The sequence below is a fragment of the Physcomitrium patens genome, chromosome 15, assembly GCF_059467195.1.
Source record: "Physcomitrium patens ecotype Gransden chromosome 15, ASM5946719v1, whole genome shotgun sequence".
Classification (NCBI taxonomy): Eukaryota; Viridiplantae; Streptophyta; class Bryopsida; order Funariales; family Funariaceae; genus Physcomitrium; species Physcomitrium patens.
The window spans coordinates 15,357,229-15,371,986 of record NC_143424.1 but is presented as its reverse complement, the minus strand read 5'-3'; the positions used below and the strand labels follow the sequence as shown (position 1 = coordinate 15,371,986).

At 31.8% G+C, this 14,758-nt stretch overlaps 1 protein-coding gene across 5 annotated transcripts; it reads right to left on the bottom strand.

Moving 5' to 3' along the window:
• Nucleotides 1–1,478: 1,478 nt before the first annotated feature.
• LOC112292078 (uncharacterized) lies at nt 1,479–7,770 on the bottom strand. 5 transcript variants are annotated; one of them, XM_090256591.1, is made up of 14 exons: nt 7,335–7,770; nt 7,037–7,088; nt 5,307–6,593; nt 5,087–5,189; nt 4,748–4,876; nt 4,508–4,597; nt 4,259–4,359; nt 3,876–3,972; nt 3,376–3,507; nt 3,097–3,211; nt 2,609–2,786; nt 2,295–2,465; nt 2,134–2,208; nt 1,479–1,830 (listed from the first exon to the last, which is right to left on the bottom strand). In XM_090256591.1, exons 3-11 carry the CDS (start codon nt 6,497–6,499, stop codon nt 2,731–2,733), a joined length of 2,016 nt encoding a protein of 671 aa, XP_090112717.1. In that variant the 5' UTR covers nt 6,500–6,593; nt 7,037–7,088; nt 7,335–7,770; the 3' UTR covers nt 1,479–1,830; nt 2,134–2,208; nt 2,295–2,465; nt 2,609–2,730. The 5 variants fall into 5 exon arrangements, with proteins under 5 accessions (XP_090112717.1, XP_024395984.1, XP_024395988.1 ...); XM_024540216.3 differs by having other exon boundaries at nt 2,295–2,468; nt 7,335–7,758; XM_024540220.3 differs by lacking the exons at nt 1,479–1,830; nt 2,134–2,208; nt 2,295–2,465 and having other exon boundaries at nt 3,097–3,149; nt 7,335–7,736.
• Between the last annotated feature and the right edge of the window lie 6,988 nt (nt 7,771–14,758).

Genomic DNA, 14,758 nt, shown 5'->3' with positions numbered 1-14,758 from the left:
TAAGATGTGATGGAAGTAATTTATGAATAGAAAATTTGACTAATATATCACATTTTATTTCAAATATAGCATATTTAACATAATTCATATATTTCTCATGTATAAATTATGTAAAAAGAGTAGCTTGATGTCCATCACTAGCTTAATAGACAAAAACAAAAAATAATCATTATTAATCTAACTTATTTAAAAAGAGACATTGTAAATGTATGTAAATAAAAACTTTAAAATAGAATTAATAATTAGTTATTCTTTTATATTTTAAAAGTATTCAAAATAATCTTATAAAATTTTGAGTTTTTTCTATAATATGATAAGACTGAAAACAAGCATTTATTAATTTTACAATTGTAACAAACAAGGCCAAGAAATGCACAATGACCAATATTTTATTTGTAATTAGTATTTACTAATTAATAAATACTAAAATTTTTATTATAGACATAAATATCTCATAGTCTCTATTAATTAGTGGATGTTTTTAAAAATTCAAGAACATTGAAATAATTTAATTTACATACTAGATATATATATATATATATATATATATATATATATATATATTAAATTAATAGAACTTATTTAAAAATTATGCTAATCTATAGAAGATATTATAATAAATTATCTAAAGGTGACTTGGATTAAAAAAAATGAACTATATATTATAATTTAATAAAATTTATCAAATTGAATTATAATTTTTTTGTAAATATTTATACTAAATTCAATATACAAAAAAATTTAAATAATAACTACATTAATCAATAAAGCTATTTTCCACCTTATATTGTTATATTATAATAAAGCCAACATAGAATAGGGGACTTGCTAACTTTTTTCCTATAAAAATCGAAAAAGTAACCAAACCATCATAAATGCACTTGTGGTATGCCTTTTCATATCACGTTCCAAGTGCACATCTTTTTAGTATCACATTTTGATTTTATAATCTTATATGGCTGTTGCTATGAACTTTGCGTCTGATTCACCTGGAAGAAATCAATTATAGCAGTGCAGAATTTCATACGTTTGTATCATTCCTTTCCACATTATTATTTTGAAACTAATTAGTGATCGTGATTTAATGTCACATGGTAAGAGTAAAATTAAGTGACTTGAAATTAGTCTATTTTTGATGCAAAATGCCCCTCAAATTTTTTAAAATGTCGCTGAAAAAAGCATTCATTTTTTAGAAATAACAACTAGAATATACTTCTTTATTTTTATGCAAAAACTTATTTTTTGAAATTTAAATGACGTGCATTTGAAACATGGAACTGATATTTTATTTTGCCGTTTCCCTGTGTAGTTTTTATTCATGCTATTTAAGTTGAATACCAACAATGCTTAATTTTCCTCCCAACCTTGTCACATGATTAAAAGCCACAAGAAAACAGAAGTTATAACATGTTATCATCAGAAAGTGCTCTATTAGACAAGAAAAGTGAATGATATGGAGGTTGGATTAGATGCAGACAAAATTTGAAATTTGTGTAGATTAAGACAATTTCGACTAAGTCCTCAACCCCCTCTATACAAAGTGTATGTAAGCAGTCACAATGAGGCCAATTGAAACCGTACAAATTATCAGAAGAAAATTGCGGAGGGAACAACAGATACATTCGATACTACAGCCTGGCAAATTGGACATCTAGCTGTGGAACGTTGCAGTCGACCTGCACAAGAATGGCAAACACTGGCGTGGCCGCAAGGATTGAAGCATGCCCGGTTAAGATGATGCGAAGTTAATGTGGTGAATCGCCCGTAACATATAGCACATGATGTTTTAGGCTCCTTGTCCTTCAACATTTGCTGATACTTTTCCTCCACCTACAATGTTGCGGAATGTTAACAAGAATGTACTTGATAACACTGGATAATAGCATAATACCATATGCTTCTGATCATGAGCTATTTTATACTGTGAAATATTGATTCAACACCACTATCCTGAGATACCGGTGGTAAGCGAGGGTAAGTATGCGGTAGAATCTAGTGTGAGTTCCTCAATGCATCAACAGACGGGATTGACAAAGGAAAGTCATGTTGTACAAGTCGATGATTAAAATCTCGATCATTCCACTCCAGCAGAAGGAAAATAATTGCAGCAACAGATTCCAACGTCACACGCACCTCTATGATGGCTTCCTCCTTCTCCAGTTTCAACTTCTGCAGCTCCTTGTCCAACATCCCATTTTTCTCCTCCATCTGAATCACCTGCAAACCTGTGAGGACTATATGAATCAAGATTTACAATTCAGAGGGAAAGGAACAATTTGAAGGATTGCTCTTACCTTACGAACAACGTCCTCAGCTTTCTGCAGCATCCTTGCCAGTACAGCATCTGATGACATCTTCATACTTGCATCCAATTGGGCTCTGTTTTTGCACGCTACTACTCTAGCCTTGGCGCACAGTGCCTCCCTCACGACAGTTTGCTTCTCACTCTTGCAGTTTTGAAAGAACTACTTGCTCAAAACAGACATTGTCAATGTCAATACAAAGCTTAAATGGGACTATTCAAACAAGGACACTGTACTTAGTACAGAAGGCATAGGAAGCTACCGAAAAGAAAGGGTTTCTTTATGCAGGAAAATCTGTCACTGACCTCTATAAGTCTCTCATGTTGCTCCGCCTTCAGTGCTTCATATTCCCTAAACTGCTTTGCATTCAACGCTTGAATCTTCTTGTGGATTTTGAGAAAATTCTTAGTCTCCATTTCTAGGACTTTTAGTGTCTGAATTTCTGGCGACATCGCCATTGCCATTGAAGATGCCAACTTACTCCTGAAGAAGGTATCGAATCCCAGTGCCATCAGATTCCAACTTCTCTCATTCATAACAAGTACCGCATACATGAAACTAATTGATTTAATTCACATTTTTCAAGATGCAATAACATTGGAACATTAAAGATCCCCATGCTTGAACACCTGAAAGTCCACAGAAGTGTGTGTCTATTTGGGAATCTTGGTTCAGATTAACCTTCACTACACTGTTTTATACATCTAGAAATAGAAAGGTCATTCTTACTGCGATGGAGACTGCAGGCTGGCTACAAGATGCTGAGCCAAATTCAGGCGATTCAAACACTCACTTGTAATCTCACGGCGAGAGAACGAGATGTCGAATGTCAGTAATTGCTCCAGTCTGGGCAACGAATTCATGTGAAAGTCAAATTCCTTATCACTCCACACCTTGGCTCTTTCGGCCTACATAATGTTGACGAAAAAACACTTGATGAGGACATGCTTCCTCCAAAAAAAATCAATAGACATTCATAGAGTTAGGGGTTGTTAACTCTGATCCTGCCACAAAACCGTTTCCATAACATTCGTGAGTTCTGACGTGTAGAGCTCGTTAAGTGAGAACCCACATATGCAGTACTCAGACTGTTTGCACTCGTCAAGTAGTTGACAAATTTTGTGTCAGCGTCCGCATTAGAACAAGCCTGCAGGAGATCTTCCTCTCCTTTTACAATAGAGTCCAACGTTAGAGAATCAAATTCCTGCAAAATCATAAAACTCCCATCAAGAATGCTACATCAACTTTTAATTGGGGTAATCAAGAACAACATGAAGAAGGGACGATACTATTGAACATCGGAATTTGAATGCTTAACCACACCGACACAGCTCTTGTTCAAACAAATATTTGAGCAGCGACATGTGATTCTTTGTACGGAAAATAATGGTCACGCTTCAGGCACGATAGCTTTCCAAGCTACACATCATATTTTCCATGCTACTACACTTGTCGTGCAGCAGTTGATGCTATAAAATCCTCCCACTCCAGATTTATCATACAAAGCCAAGCAATGAGGCTTGCTTGGAAATGTTCTGAAATGAGAGGTACAAAACCAGAGTGAATACTTACAAGCACCGGCTCGTAACATGCCGCAATTCGCGTTATGCGATTTGCACAATCAGCAGGAGGAGCATGGCCTGTATGCTTCCAGAATATATTGAAGATCCTGCCACATGAATCAACACTACATGAGATTAAATTTCGAATACCGGTCTAGTAAAAGATAACTGAAATATTCAGTGTTCCGAGGATTCTGATTATGTAGCTACCTACATATACTTCGAAGCCTGCATTGAAGTTTGCACGCAAAAAATTGAGCTGAACATGTCAATGTTCTTAAGAATATAGTCGACCACTTCGAAACCTCGCCAATCATGAACCACTACTTAAATAGATGTATCAGAACTCGATGAAAATAAATGAGCACAGTAAGCTGAGTGAGCTGGAGTAACCTTTCTTTTAGGGTCCCGTCTTCATCCAAGCCAGAAAATTTCTCCAGAATGGATATGATTCTTGATGCGGGAACCTGCTCTTCCAAGTAATCAGATGGACCCTGTTCCAAAGTACTCATGTAGTTTTAAGTCGAATCCTCGTCAAATCTCCTAAGGACCATGCGGAATTTATTCTAGCACAAAAGAGTTATATGTAATATGGACTAGAGAGAAGTGAAAAACCACACATTAATTTGTGACCGCAAGTACCTTAGTGCGCTCCAACCATTCAATAGACTCTATCAAAACTTCAGTCGAAATTTCATTTGGCTGAAGAAAATCCATCACGCTTGCAACGATCTGAATTCGAAGGAGATGCTGGGCTCAGATTTATAAAAAAGTGCCTGGGCGAAAATGCTCAACTATCCCAACAGCTGCCTAATGTTCCCTTTCAAGAGTGGGATCAAGTTTGTTTCATCACTTGACAATTGAATCCTGTCGTGAACTTACTAAGTCATGAGGAGACGTATGGCGCTCTTCTCCAGGTTTCATTCCTGAGTTGTCATCCTCAAGCATAGGCATTAAGTGTGCGTGCTGCAGTATCCCTTTTCTGCTGATCTTCCGCACAAACTCTATCACCTAACAGTTTGCACACAATCAAGTGTACTCGATTGAATTCACAATACAAAATAAATCAAGACAAGAAGAACACATCCTGCGTTTGCATCAAACGAATTACTCGTTATCTGCGAGGTCGTTACTCCTACAGATTTTCAACTAGCTCAAGCACACAACATTAATGAGAATGTTTAGAAACACTCAGAAATCCGGGGTTCGGTGGAATATCACCTCTGGAACATAATCCAAGTCATAATCGAATGAAATGATGTTGAAGATGATGTTCTCATCCTCGAGCCAGAGTGAGAAGTCTGTAGGCGAGAGTAAAGTATCACTGAAAAAAAAGAAAAAAGCAGGAGCACGACATTTAGCATTCACTCTTGTAAACGAGATACTGTAGCAGCCATTTCATGCATATGCATGTCAAAAAGGAGTATTACCAGAACCTTACCAAGCTTCAGGAAAGGTGCACTCTATAGCTTTCCCAATAGATACGCAGGCATTCCAATGTATATTATTCTTCAGATACGCACCCCACACAGCTATTTGCAACCGGCCAGCGCAATCAAAGGTAGTACTCCTATTCCCCAAGAAGCTTATTCTGTGCAAGGCATGAACCATTGAAGTCAAAGAATCAAGGATATATTCGACGTCAATTTGATCACCTACTAGATTATCAATCGACCCTTTCAGATAATGATACATCCTTTGGCACAGCGTGTCAAATGCGCTTTCTTCTATGCCTAGTACAATTTTGCGGCCTATAACATCCTCCGTGCAGAACTGTTTTTCTCTGACAGGTACCAATGTCAGCGTAGCAAGAACCTCGAACAAGGCTTCTAACAGACGAAGGGGATAATCTTCAGGATGAGTTAGCATCTCCATGATATGCTTATATCCGTTGCCGTATTCTGTTGTTCCCATTAAGCAACTAAGCTGAACCAACAGAGCATCATATGTCGCCTGTGAATCGCAACAACCTTCTGCACATTCCCTACCGATCTGATTCACGCCTTCTTTAGAGCAATAGTAGAAAGGCGGTTCGGTAATGTCAGCTCCACAAACACGGACAAAGCACCCTGGAACTTGCAAAGCAGACTCGCGTCTAGCTGGGTGAAGCAGTACGCTTCTCGTAATGCCCTTTTCCTTCCGCAGTGTAAGATAGTAATTATCTTTCAAAACAACGCACAGCGCTTCCAAGATGTCTAGAAGGTAGCGAGTTTTCATAGCCTGAGCCTTCCAGTCGGACGAAATGTGTTTCGTCAGTAATACCACTGTCAACTCCACCACTCTACACAAAGTTTCAAACATGTAGGCCTGAACGTCCTCTTTATCACTCCAAGCTAGGACCACTTCTTCGCAGTTCAATACCCTATCTACAATAGATTTAAGTAAGTTACAAAATATAGTCAGTTCCATCTCGTTTCCTTCGCCTGGAATAACAGTTGCTTTCGCAAGCATTGAGTTGATGACTTCGAGAGTTGCAATCGGATCAGTGGAACAATTGATCTCAAGAAATACACTCTTCAAACTGGAAACATGTTCAGGGGACAGATTCGTGCTTTCTCCCGTATCTGAGATGCTGAACAACCATGAGTTGTTATCAATCCAACTAGGCGTTCCAGAGCCTGTAACCTCTGCCATCTTCACAGGAACTGAAGCAAACCCGCAATGGAACAACAATGCCCTCACAGTCCAAATCACGGCACGCCCTCCAATTTCCGCTTCACTTCATTATCTGAATCCACGACTACGGAGTCAAGCAACAATCGATCCTCCTAATCTAAACGACGATACATTCGTTAATGATATCTTTACCCTAAAAATAAGCAATGCCACTCATGCCATCTCCACAAAGTTAAAACAGCGAAGAAATTCTGAGAGATTCAACACTTGACCACAATCACTGTTTTAGTGACACATATCGAACAGTATGGTGCCAATAATCTCAAGAGGAACAGTTTTCGATGAAAGTCACCATAATAACTGATCGAGTAGGATTTCGAATCCCCTGAAATCAACCGTCTCTAGCCAGCATCTACAAGTTAGATCCACAACCAGCAACGAGCAGGTTTCCAATGATACAGAATACTAAAAACAAGCACGTCCTGATCCGAGAACTGGATTTCAAACGGTACTTTTACGATGCGCTTAGCAAGGCTGAAGAAAGCAGCGGCATACCTATTTGACAAATACTATAGTCCTTGGCTTCGCCGACCAGATTGAATGAAACCTGCAAACATATGATAACATGTCATAGTTCAACATAGAAAAACAATTAAACGAGTGAGATACATCTCCTTCTGCTGTAGAGTACCCAAAAATCGGTATCGGGAGGAGACGGTGTTCGAACACAATCAACGAAAGTTACAAAATCCAATGTGAATACACAAAGAGGACCTTCTCTGCAAGACGCAATAGGGGCGGCCAGACACTCGCCGCATCCCAGAGAGCTACTCAGTGTTCGAACTTCACTCACCAACAATCACTTTCGTCGTCCTAGAGAAACTACTCCTACAGACGCTCATCACCAAACCAATCTAGATCGTTTCGTCCAGAGGAGTCTTTCGCGTTATTTGCTCTTCCGTCTGCAATTCAATCTCACATCCAGTAATAACTTATCAAGGAACTGAGCAGGTTCAGCACTTCACATCGACCTTCCAGTTCTCACGACAAGATTGAACGAATTCCAGGCTTCATTCTCTGCCCATGCACTACACCCCCACTGCCTAAACCGAAGCCGAAATGACTGAGTTCCACCTCCGACCCAACTCAAATCTTGTATTCAAATTTCAAATTACACAAGGAGGTCGGTCGCGGCCGCTACAAAGCAAAATTCTGTCCATATTTCTGCGACCGACGTTGGATTGCGCAAATCCTAATTCCCCGCATTGGAAAGGCACTAAGCTCCGAATATGAGAAATTCTGATACACTCTCGATTCTAATTTGTAAGCCTACAGCTTCTCTGTTGGTTCACTAGACCTCGGCCAGCTCGTCGTCACTACCACGTGAAGATGAATGGGCTGTTGCTCTCAGTGGCTGTCCATAACCGATGCTTGCGAACTGTTGCTGTTACAATACTCTTCCAGCAACTTACCAGTTAGTTGAACTGAGAAATTTACTGCTCTTCATAACCTACACTCTGTCTCAGTTACCAACTTCATTTCACGGTCCCGCAATTCTGCCAAATGGAAACAAGAGGTGGTGAGCCCAAGCCAGTGCGCTGCTGGCGCGGAGAATTGTCTGTGATCGATGCTGGATTTGTTGCCACCGCATCCATGTGATTGCACTTGAAATTAATGCCACTATTTGATTCGAGAGGCATAATCTCTGCTTCCAGCGGCTTAACGACACCAAGATAATTGCCTTCAGCAGATCGAACTGCATCTTTCCAAACTGCTCTTGCTTTATCTCTCTACTTTTTCTCTCACTCTTGCATCTAGATCTAGCTCCGAATTTGGAAAGGAGCTTCCAATTTACTCTACCACGCGCTGCCGTCCTCCTTCGCCTACGTCACACAACCGATCGCATCCGACATGGAGAGAGAGGGACACGAGGTCGCGTTAGTTTTGGTGGTCATCCGAAGCCCCTCCAAGCTTCGGGGCACTCCAGGATTTCAAGCTTCGATTCGAAGCTTCTTGACTTGGAAGTCTCTCGTGCTTGATTGAAAGGGACTGATCCATGTGTTAGAACTTTGGCTCTTGTGAAGCCGGTGAAGCCACCTTTTGTCTTCAGTTGTTCATGTTGAAAGTATATTTGATTGGAATTTAGTTTTGAATTGAATGTTTATTCAATTGTATTAAAGGAGCTAAAATTCTTTGTTTTAAACTCTATGTCTTCTGTATAACATCTAGTTTCACAACCTATATGTTTATTTTATTTCATTGAGAAAATATTTTTTAATGATTTTTCACTATTGTTAAAAATATGTGGTTCATGAATTGAAGATAATAATAGAAAAAATTTATTTTTTAAAATTATATATTTAGTAAAGAAGTAAAATAATGGTTGGGTATAAAAATTGAGGTACAAAGAATTTGAGTAGTTGGTGCTACAAGTATGATTAGCTTGTAGTGTTTTATATTATTTTAAAATGTCAAAAGTGTAGAAATGGAGGATAAATTGGAGAGTCTTTTAAATGATTAAAAATAACTTATAGATTGATGATTGAATATTTTGAATTTCTATACGAATATAATTTTTATAGGTTATTTGAATAGAAGGGTGTATTTGATCTTTTTTGTTTGAACCAAAGTCATATCAAAGATGTTGCACCAAAGTAAAAATTACAGTTCATCCAAAGCATAAGCATCTCTTTTTGTAGCAAAATTTCTAAAATATTTTTTTATATTTTTATATATAATATATTTTTATTATCTCAAAAATAATATTGTACAAAATAATCACTTTTTTCAAAAGTCTCACATAAAAAAATGACTCTAGAAAAAATTTAAGATTTTTGATGTATCATGATTGACTTGGAATAATTTGAGGAATATTTTTAGACCTCATCTCTCTAGGCCTTTGTAAAATATATTATATCTTGAAACAAACTTTTTGGAGTACTACTTATGTTGGTTTGCAATATTTTTCTTTGTTGAGGATATATACTTTATTATATGCAAATAAAATTTTGGCTAAAATATTTTATGTTAGAAAAAAAAAATATATATATATATATATATATATACGTAAAAAATACTTAATATATATATATATATATATATATATATATTTAATTATTAAGTTAAAATAATAGAAATGAGATTTGAAGAACCACATAGAAAATTAATAATTTTATTATTATATACTTAAAGTAGTCATGATACTTTGGTTGGTTAGGATATAAAATGGTTGAACTTTTATGTAATTCTAGTAAAGTCTAGAATTCATCTTCAATCTTATTCAGGTTAACAAAAATTTCACATTAAGATCTATAATATAAGACAAATTGTAACAAATTATATACTGTAGAAATTCTAAATTGATAAATAACTTCTTTTTTATATCTTTCTTCCTTATTATTTCTTATTTAATTCAACAATTAAATCAAATCAATTTATTTTAAAAGATCTATTATTTTAAAATAAAAAAAATAAAAAATCGTATATACACAAATATCTAAGTAAGTAAATAAATTATATTTTTATTTTTTATATATATCAAGAGTCATATATAATAGAATTTATAAATAAAATAATTATTTCTATATTCTTTATTAACTTATCTAACATTTTTTTCAAAGAATTGGTTATATTATTATCATATTGAAGTAGTTTATCAAATATACAAGTCACAAAAAGATATACCCTTGAATTTTTTTTATTTTTTTTTCATAATACTTATATATTTTATTATCATACCTTGAAGTATCTAGAGACGAAAGGTATACAATTATTTTGTAAAGGTCAAACTTTTACTTGGTTGAAACATGATCTTAAATTTCATAATTTTGTAAAACATATTGATATTAAAACTCATTTTTACAAAGATGTTGGTTGCAAAAAAAAAAAAAAAAAAAAAAAAGAATTGGTTTATTTCTTCACTATGAAACTACTTTCCAACACTATATGTATATAAATGAAAATACTAATATTAGATTAAAAATTAAGCTAACTCAAAAAGGTTGTTGAAATGGATATTGTAATGCATGAATAATAATGCATGAATAATGTAAGGTTGTAGACATAGACTACATAGTAATGCTAAATGATAAATCTGAAAAAAATTATTCTAATCATGTAAGTATGATTTGAAAAACTTATAACTTATAATAGTCAATTTTAATTTACATGAAAAAATCTGAAAAAAGTAAATAATCAAAGATAAAATAGTAAAAATACACACAATAGTCATGCCATTAGAGTTGATTGAAAACATTACGACTCCAATAAGAAAGTTGAGAGTGATAAAAGTTTTGTCATTTAAATTGTGAATTTTTAGTATGTTGCTTCTTTGTATAATAAGTGTTGTAGTTACTTTTGTGTATACATGGTTGCTAAATTTAATATTATTTGAAGAAAAATTGAAAGTGTAAATAATAGCTTTAAATAAACAAGAAAAATAAGAAGATTTAGCAATAGTAGCTTTTTGTCTTTCTCTTGTTATCAAAGTTTTTGTATTATTGTATACTTGTTGTCTTTATCCTACAAAAGATAGCAAAATCCTATTACAAAAAAAATAGAGATTGAGAGTTAAACAAGTGTGTAATCAATAGCATTATAAATTCCACATATTTATAGATTGATGTCAAGAAATGTAAAAAAGATACAAGGAATCTAAAAAGGATATAGACTAGGAATTTATTCCATATAGATAGATTGAAAAAATCTATCAAAGACTATTTTGAGGCAAAGTAAAGAAGTTTCAAAGAAGTAGAAGTATAAAGATGGTTGAGACGAAATGTTATAAACATACATATTTATTGTTATAATTATCTAGGTAACACAAATAAGTAGAAGTATATAAAAATAGATTAATTTGATATTATCTTATAGAGAAGCTTCATAGATGCAGTTTCATCTTTATACATATGTATAGGTGTTTGGTAGGTTGAATACTTGGCTAACTAATTAGCCACATATTGCTTATGTTAATAGCTTATGGTACAAGCTAACCATATGGTATATATATAAGAAACTTGCCTTACAAGTTAAGACATGTATCAAAGATCCTATAGAATGTTACCATATAACATCTAATTAGATAGTATATATAGAGGCAAGAGTGAAGCCTTCTTCACTCTTGTTAATCTCTTTTATGCTTTTAATCTAGTTTGAAGGGTCTCTAATTTTCTTGTCTTTGATAATAGCTATTCTAGGTTTTTTTTAATATACATTCTAATTTTTATTTTGTCATCTTTTTTTGAAAAAAATCTCACTTGTTTATTTTTCTTCATTAAATTATTATCTTTAATAAATTAATAAGAGTATACTTAAAATATTAGAAATTTGTCTTTTTTTGATTAAGAGTAGATTAATTCTTTTTCTTCATAAGACATAAGCATACTGAAAGTTGTAGATTATCTTTTTCTAAATTGATATTTTTCCTAGTATTTTCTTTGTTCTTATGTCCTTTCTTCTATTTATCTTGATCAATATTAGTTATTTTTATTTCTATTTTTATCGTGATAAATTTCATTAAAATAAAAAATATATATAATAATATAAATACAAGAACAAATCAAGGAGTTAATACTTTTTATCCATTAACTCAATTTATCATTACAATGAGTAATAAGTTTGACAAGGAATAAAGATATAGAAATGATTGGAATTGCTTCAATATCTACATCAGATTTATTAGTTCTTTTATAATAGAATACTATTTGAGTATTAAAAAACCAAAAGTTGCCTTATTTGAGAAGTATAATAACATAAGATCAAAGTATTGAGAATTCATCAATCAAATAAAAATGGTAATTGAACTTCAATTCCAAAGCTATCCAACTTTAAGATGACAAGTTAGGTTTATTTAAACATTACTAATAAGTTCTATATTATTATTATTTTATTTTAATTTTAAATATTATGATTTAATTTTGGATAAATTAAATATTTTTTTAGCAAAGTTTCAATCCATGTATAGAAAATATAATGTGGTATATATTACAGCCAACAAGATTTGTATTTTATTATAAAACAATAAATCAATAATATTATATGCTTCAAAATTTTAACAACTTACGACTTATGTCAAATAGGATGATGTTGCACTTATTAGCTAATTTTTCTATGGATTTCAATATAAAATAATAGAAAAATTGATATTCAACTTACTTGATCTTCAAATATTAAGTCAAACAATTGATTTTGTTATAAAGTGTAATAATTAACTTTTTGAATTTTCATATGAAAATTACATAAATGGACTATAATATTTTTATAATTCAATAAAAAAAAAATATCTTTCAATATATACATTTGGAAGTGGAAGATATGAAAATTGACATGATATGTTTTAAATCTCTTATTGAATAAGAAAAGACTCATTATCAACCAAAAGAATAATGCTTATATTGTAGAGAATTTAAACACACTATCAAATATGATCCAAAGAAGCAACAAAACTACAAAATAAAAAGTATGGATGTCAAACAAGACAACATGTCGGAAATAAGTTTATTCAACTATAATAGGGACTATGCAGTTAGAATCTTATACAATACATAGTAAAGATTTTATTCTCTCATCAAAACTTTCTCCTTGTTTTATAATAGATATTTATTTAGGACCTAAATATTATAAATTTTTTGTCTTATTAGATTTATGAGCTTTAGCTTATTTATTACAAAATGACTTGGTTAAACTCAAGAAGTACATTGATGAGAATATAGTCAAAACTTTCATATGACATTTAAAATCTTTAAGAAGAACTCCTATCTTATTTGTAAAGAAAATAGATAGATTACTATAAATATATATGAATTATTGATGACTCAATAAGAAAACCATTAAAAAAAGATATTTTCTACCTTTAATATCAAAAAATCTTGATCAATTGAATCAAGCTATGATCTATATTAAAATAGATTAATGAAAAGTATAGAATTTGATACATATTAAAGAAGGAGATAAATAGAAGACTATGTTTCAAACTAAATATGATCATATTGAATACAATATCATGCCTTTTAGGTTAACAAATATCTCAATTGTTTTTTTAATATCTTATAAATAATTTTTTTAAAGAAGTTTTAGATGATTTTATTATTTATTATTTAAAAAAATTCTTGAGTTATTCTAAAAATATAAAAGAGCATAAACTTTATATTTTTTGTATATTACAAAAACTTAAAGATAGATGATTATATGCCAAGATGAAAAAATTTATATTTTATACTATTTAAGTTAACTTCTTAGTATATGTCATTTCAATAGATGGCTTTATGATGGATCTTAAGAAAGTCTAAATTATCATAGATTAGAAGATTTTAAAATTAATAAAATATATTTAATATTTTTTGAAATTTTCCAATTAAAATCAAATTTTCATTAAAAACTTTTTTCAAATTACAACTCTATTTATATATTTGATACATAAAGAAAAATTTAAGTAGAATAAAAAAGTTGAAGCATCTTTTGAAGCCTTGAATATAATATTTATTTTTGTACTAATTTTATATTGTATTAATTTTTTAAGGAATTTTTTTATAAAAATAGATGTATCAGACTTTATATTACATGTTGTATTGTTACAAATGAAAGCACATGACAAACTCCACATGGTAGTTTTTCATTCTAATTTTTTTTGAATAATTGAAATTAACTATAAGATTTAAACAAAGAGCTTCTTGCAATCATAGATTCATTTCAAGAATGGCATTATTACTTAAATTGAGCTTTTAATTTAATCGCTATATATATAAATTACAAGAATCTTCAATATTTTATGGCAATACATATTTTGAATTGTTTCTAAGTTTGTTGGAGCATTTCTTTATTAAGATTTGATTTCAAAATCACTTATTGACTAAAAAACAATAATATTTGTCAAATATCTTTTTTAGATATTCTTATCTTATATCAAAAGAATGAAATGCAGCTTTTAATCAAAAAATAATATTTTTTTTAAAGATAAAGCATTTTCAACTTTAAGCATTAAAATCATCATTTATTTTTTATTCAATTTTTTTCAAAAAAATTTAATTGAGTATGTCTTTTGATTTTTTTTTATAATATTAAAAATAATTCTATTGAGTCTCATGATACTTTTAAGTTTGAATTCAAGAATAATCCACTTTATTTGAAGGAATGCTTATATATTCTAAAAGAAAAAGTACAATTATATATTCTTCAAGCTTATCATGACTTTCTAGCATCATAATATTTTAGATACAATAAGATTTTTGAGCTAATATCTAAAGATTTTTAGTGGCTTCAAATATGGAGGGTAATTAAAAA

Coding starts and splice junctions, on each gene's coding strand:
- LOC112292078 (XM_090256591.1), bottom strand. CDS start 6,499: ATGGCAGAGGTTACAGGCTCTGGAACGCCTAGTTGGATTGATAACAAC. Junction 4,360..4,507: donor AATGGTTGGAGCGCACTAAG/GTACTTGCGGTC, acceptor ACTTTGGAACAG/GGTCCATCTGATTACTTGGA. Junction 3,508..3,875: donor CATGTTACGAGCCGGTGCTT/GTAAGTATTCAC, acceptor ATGATTTTGCAG/GAATTTGATTCTCTAACGTT.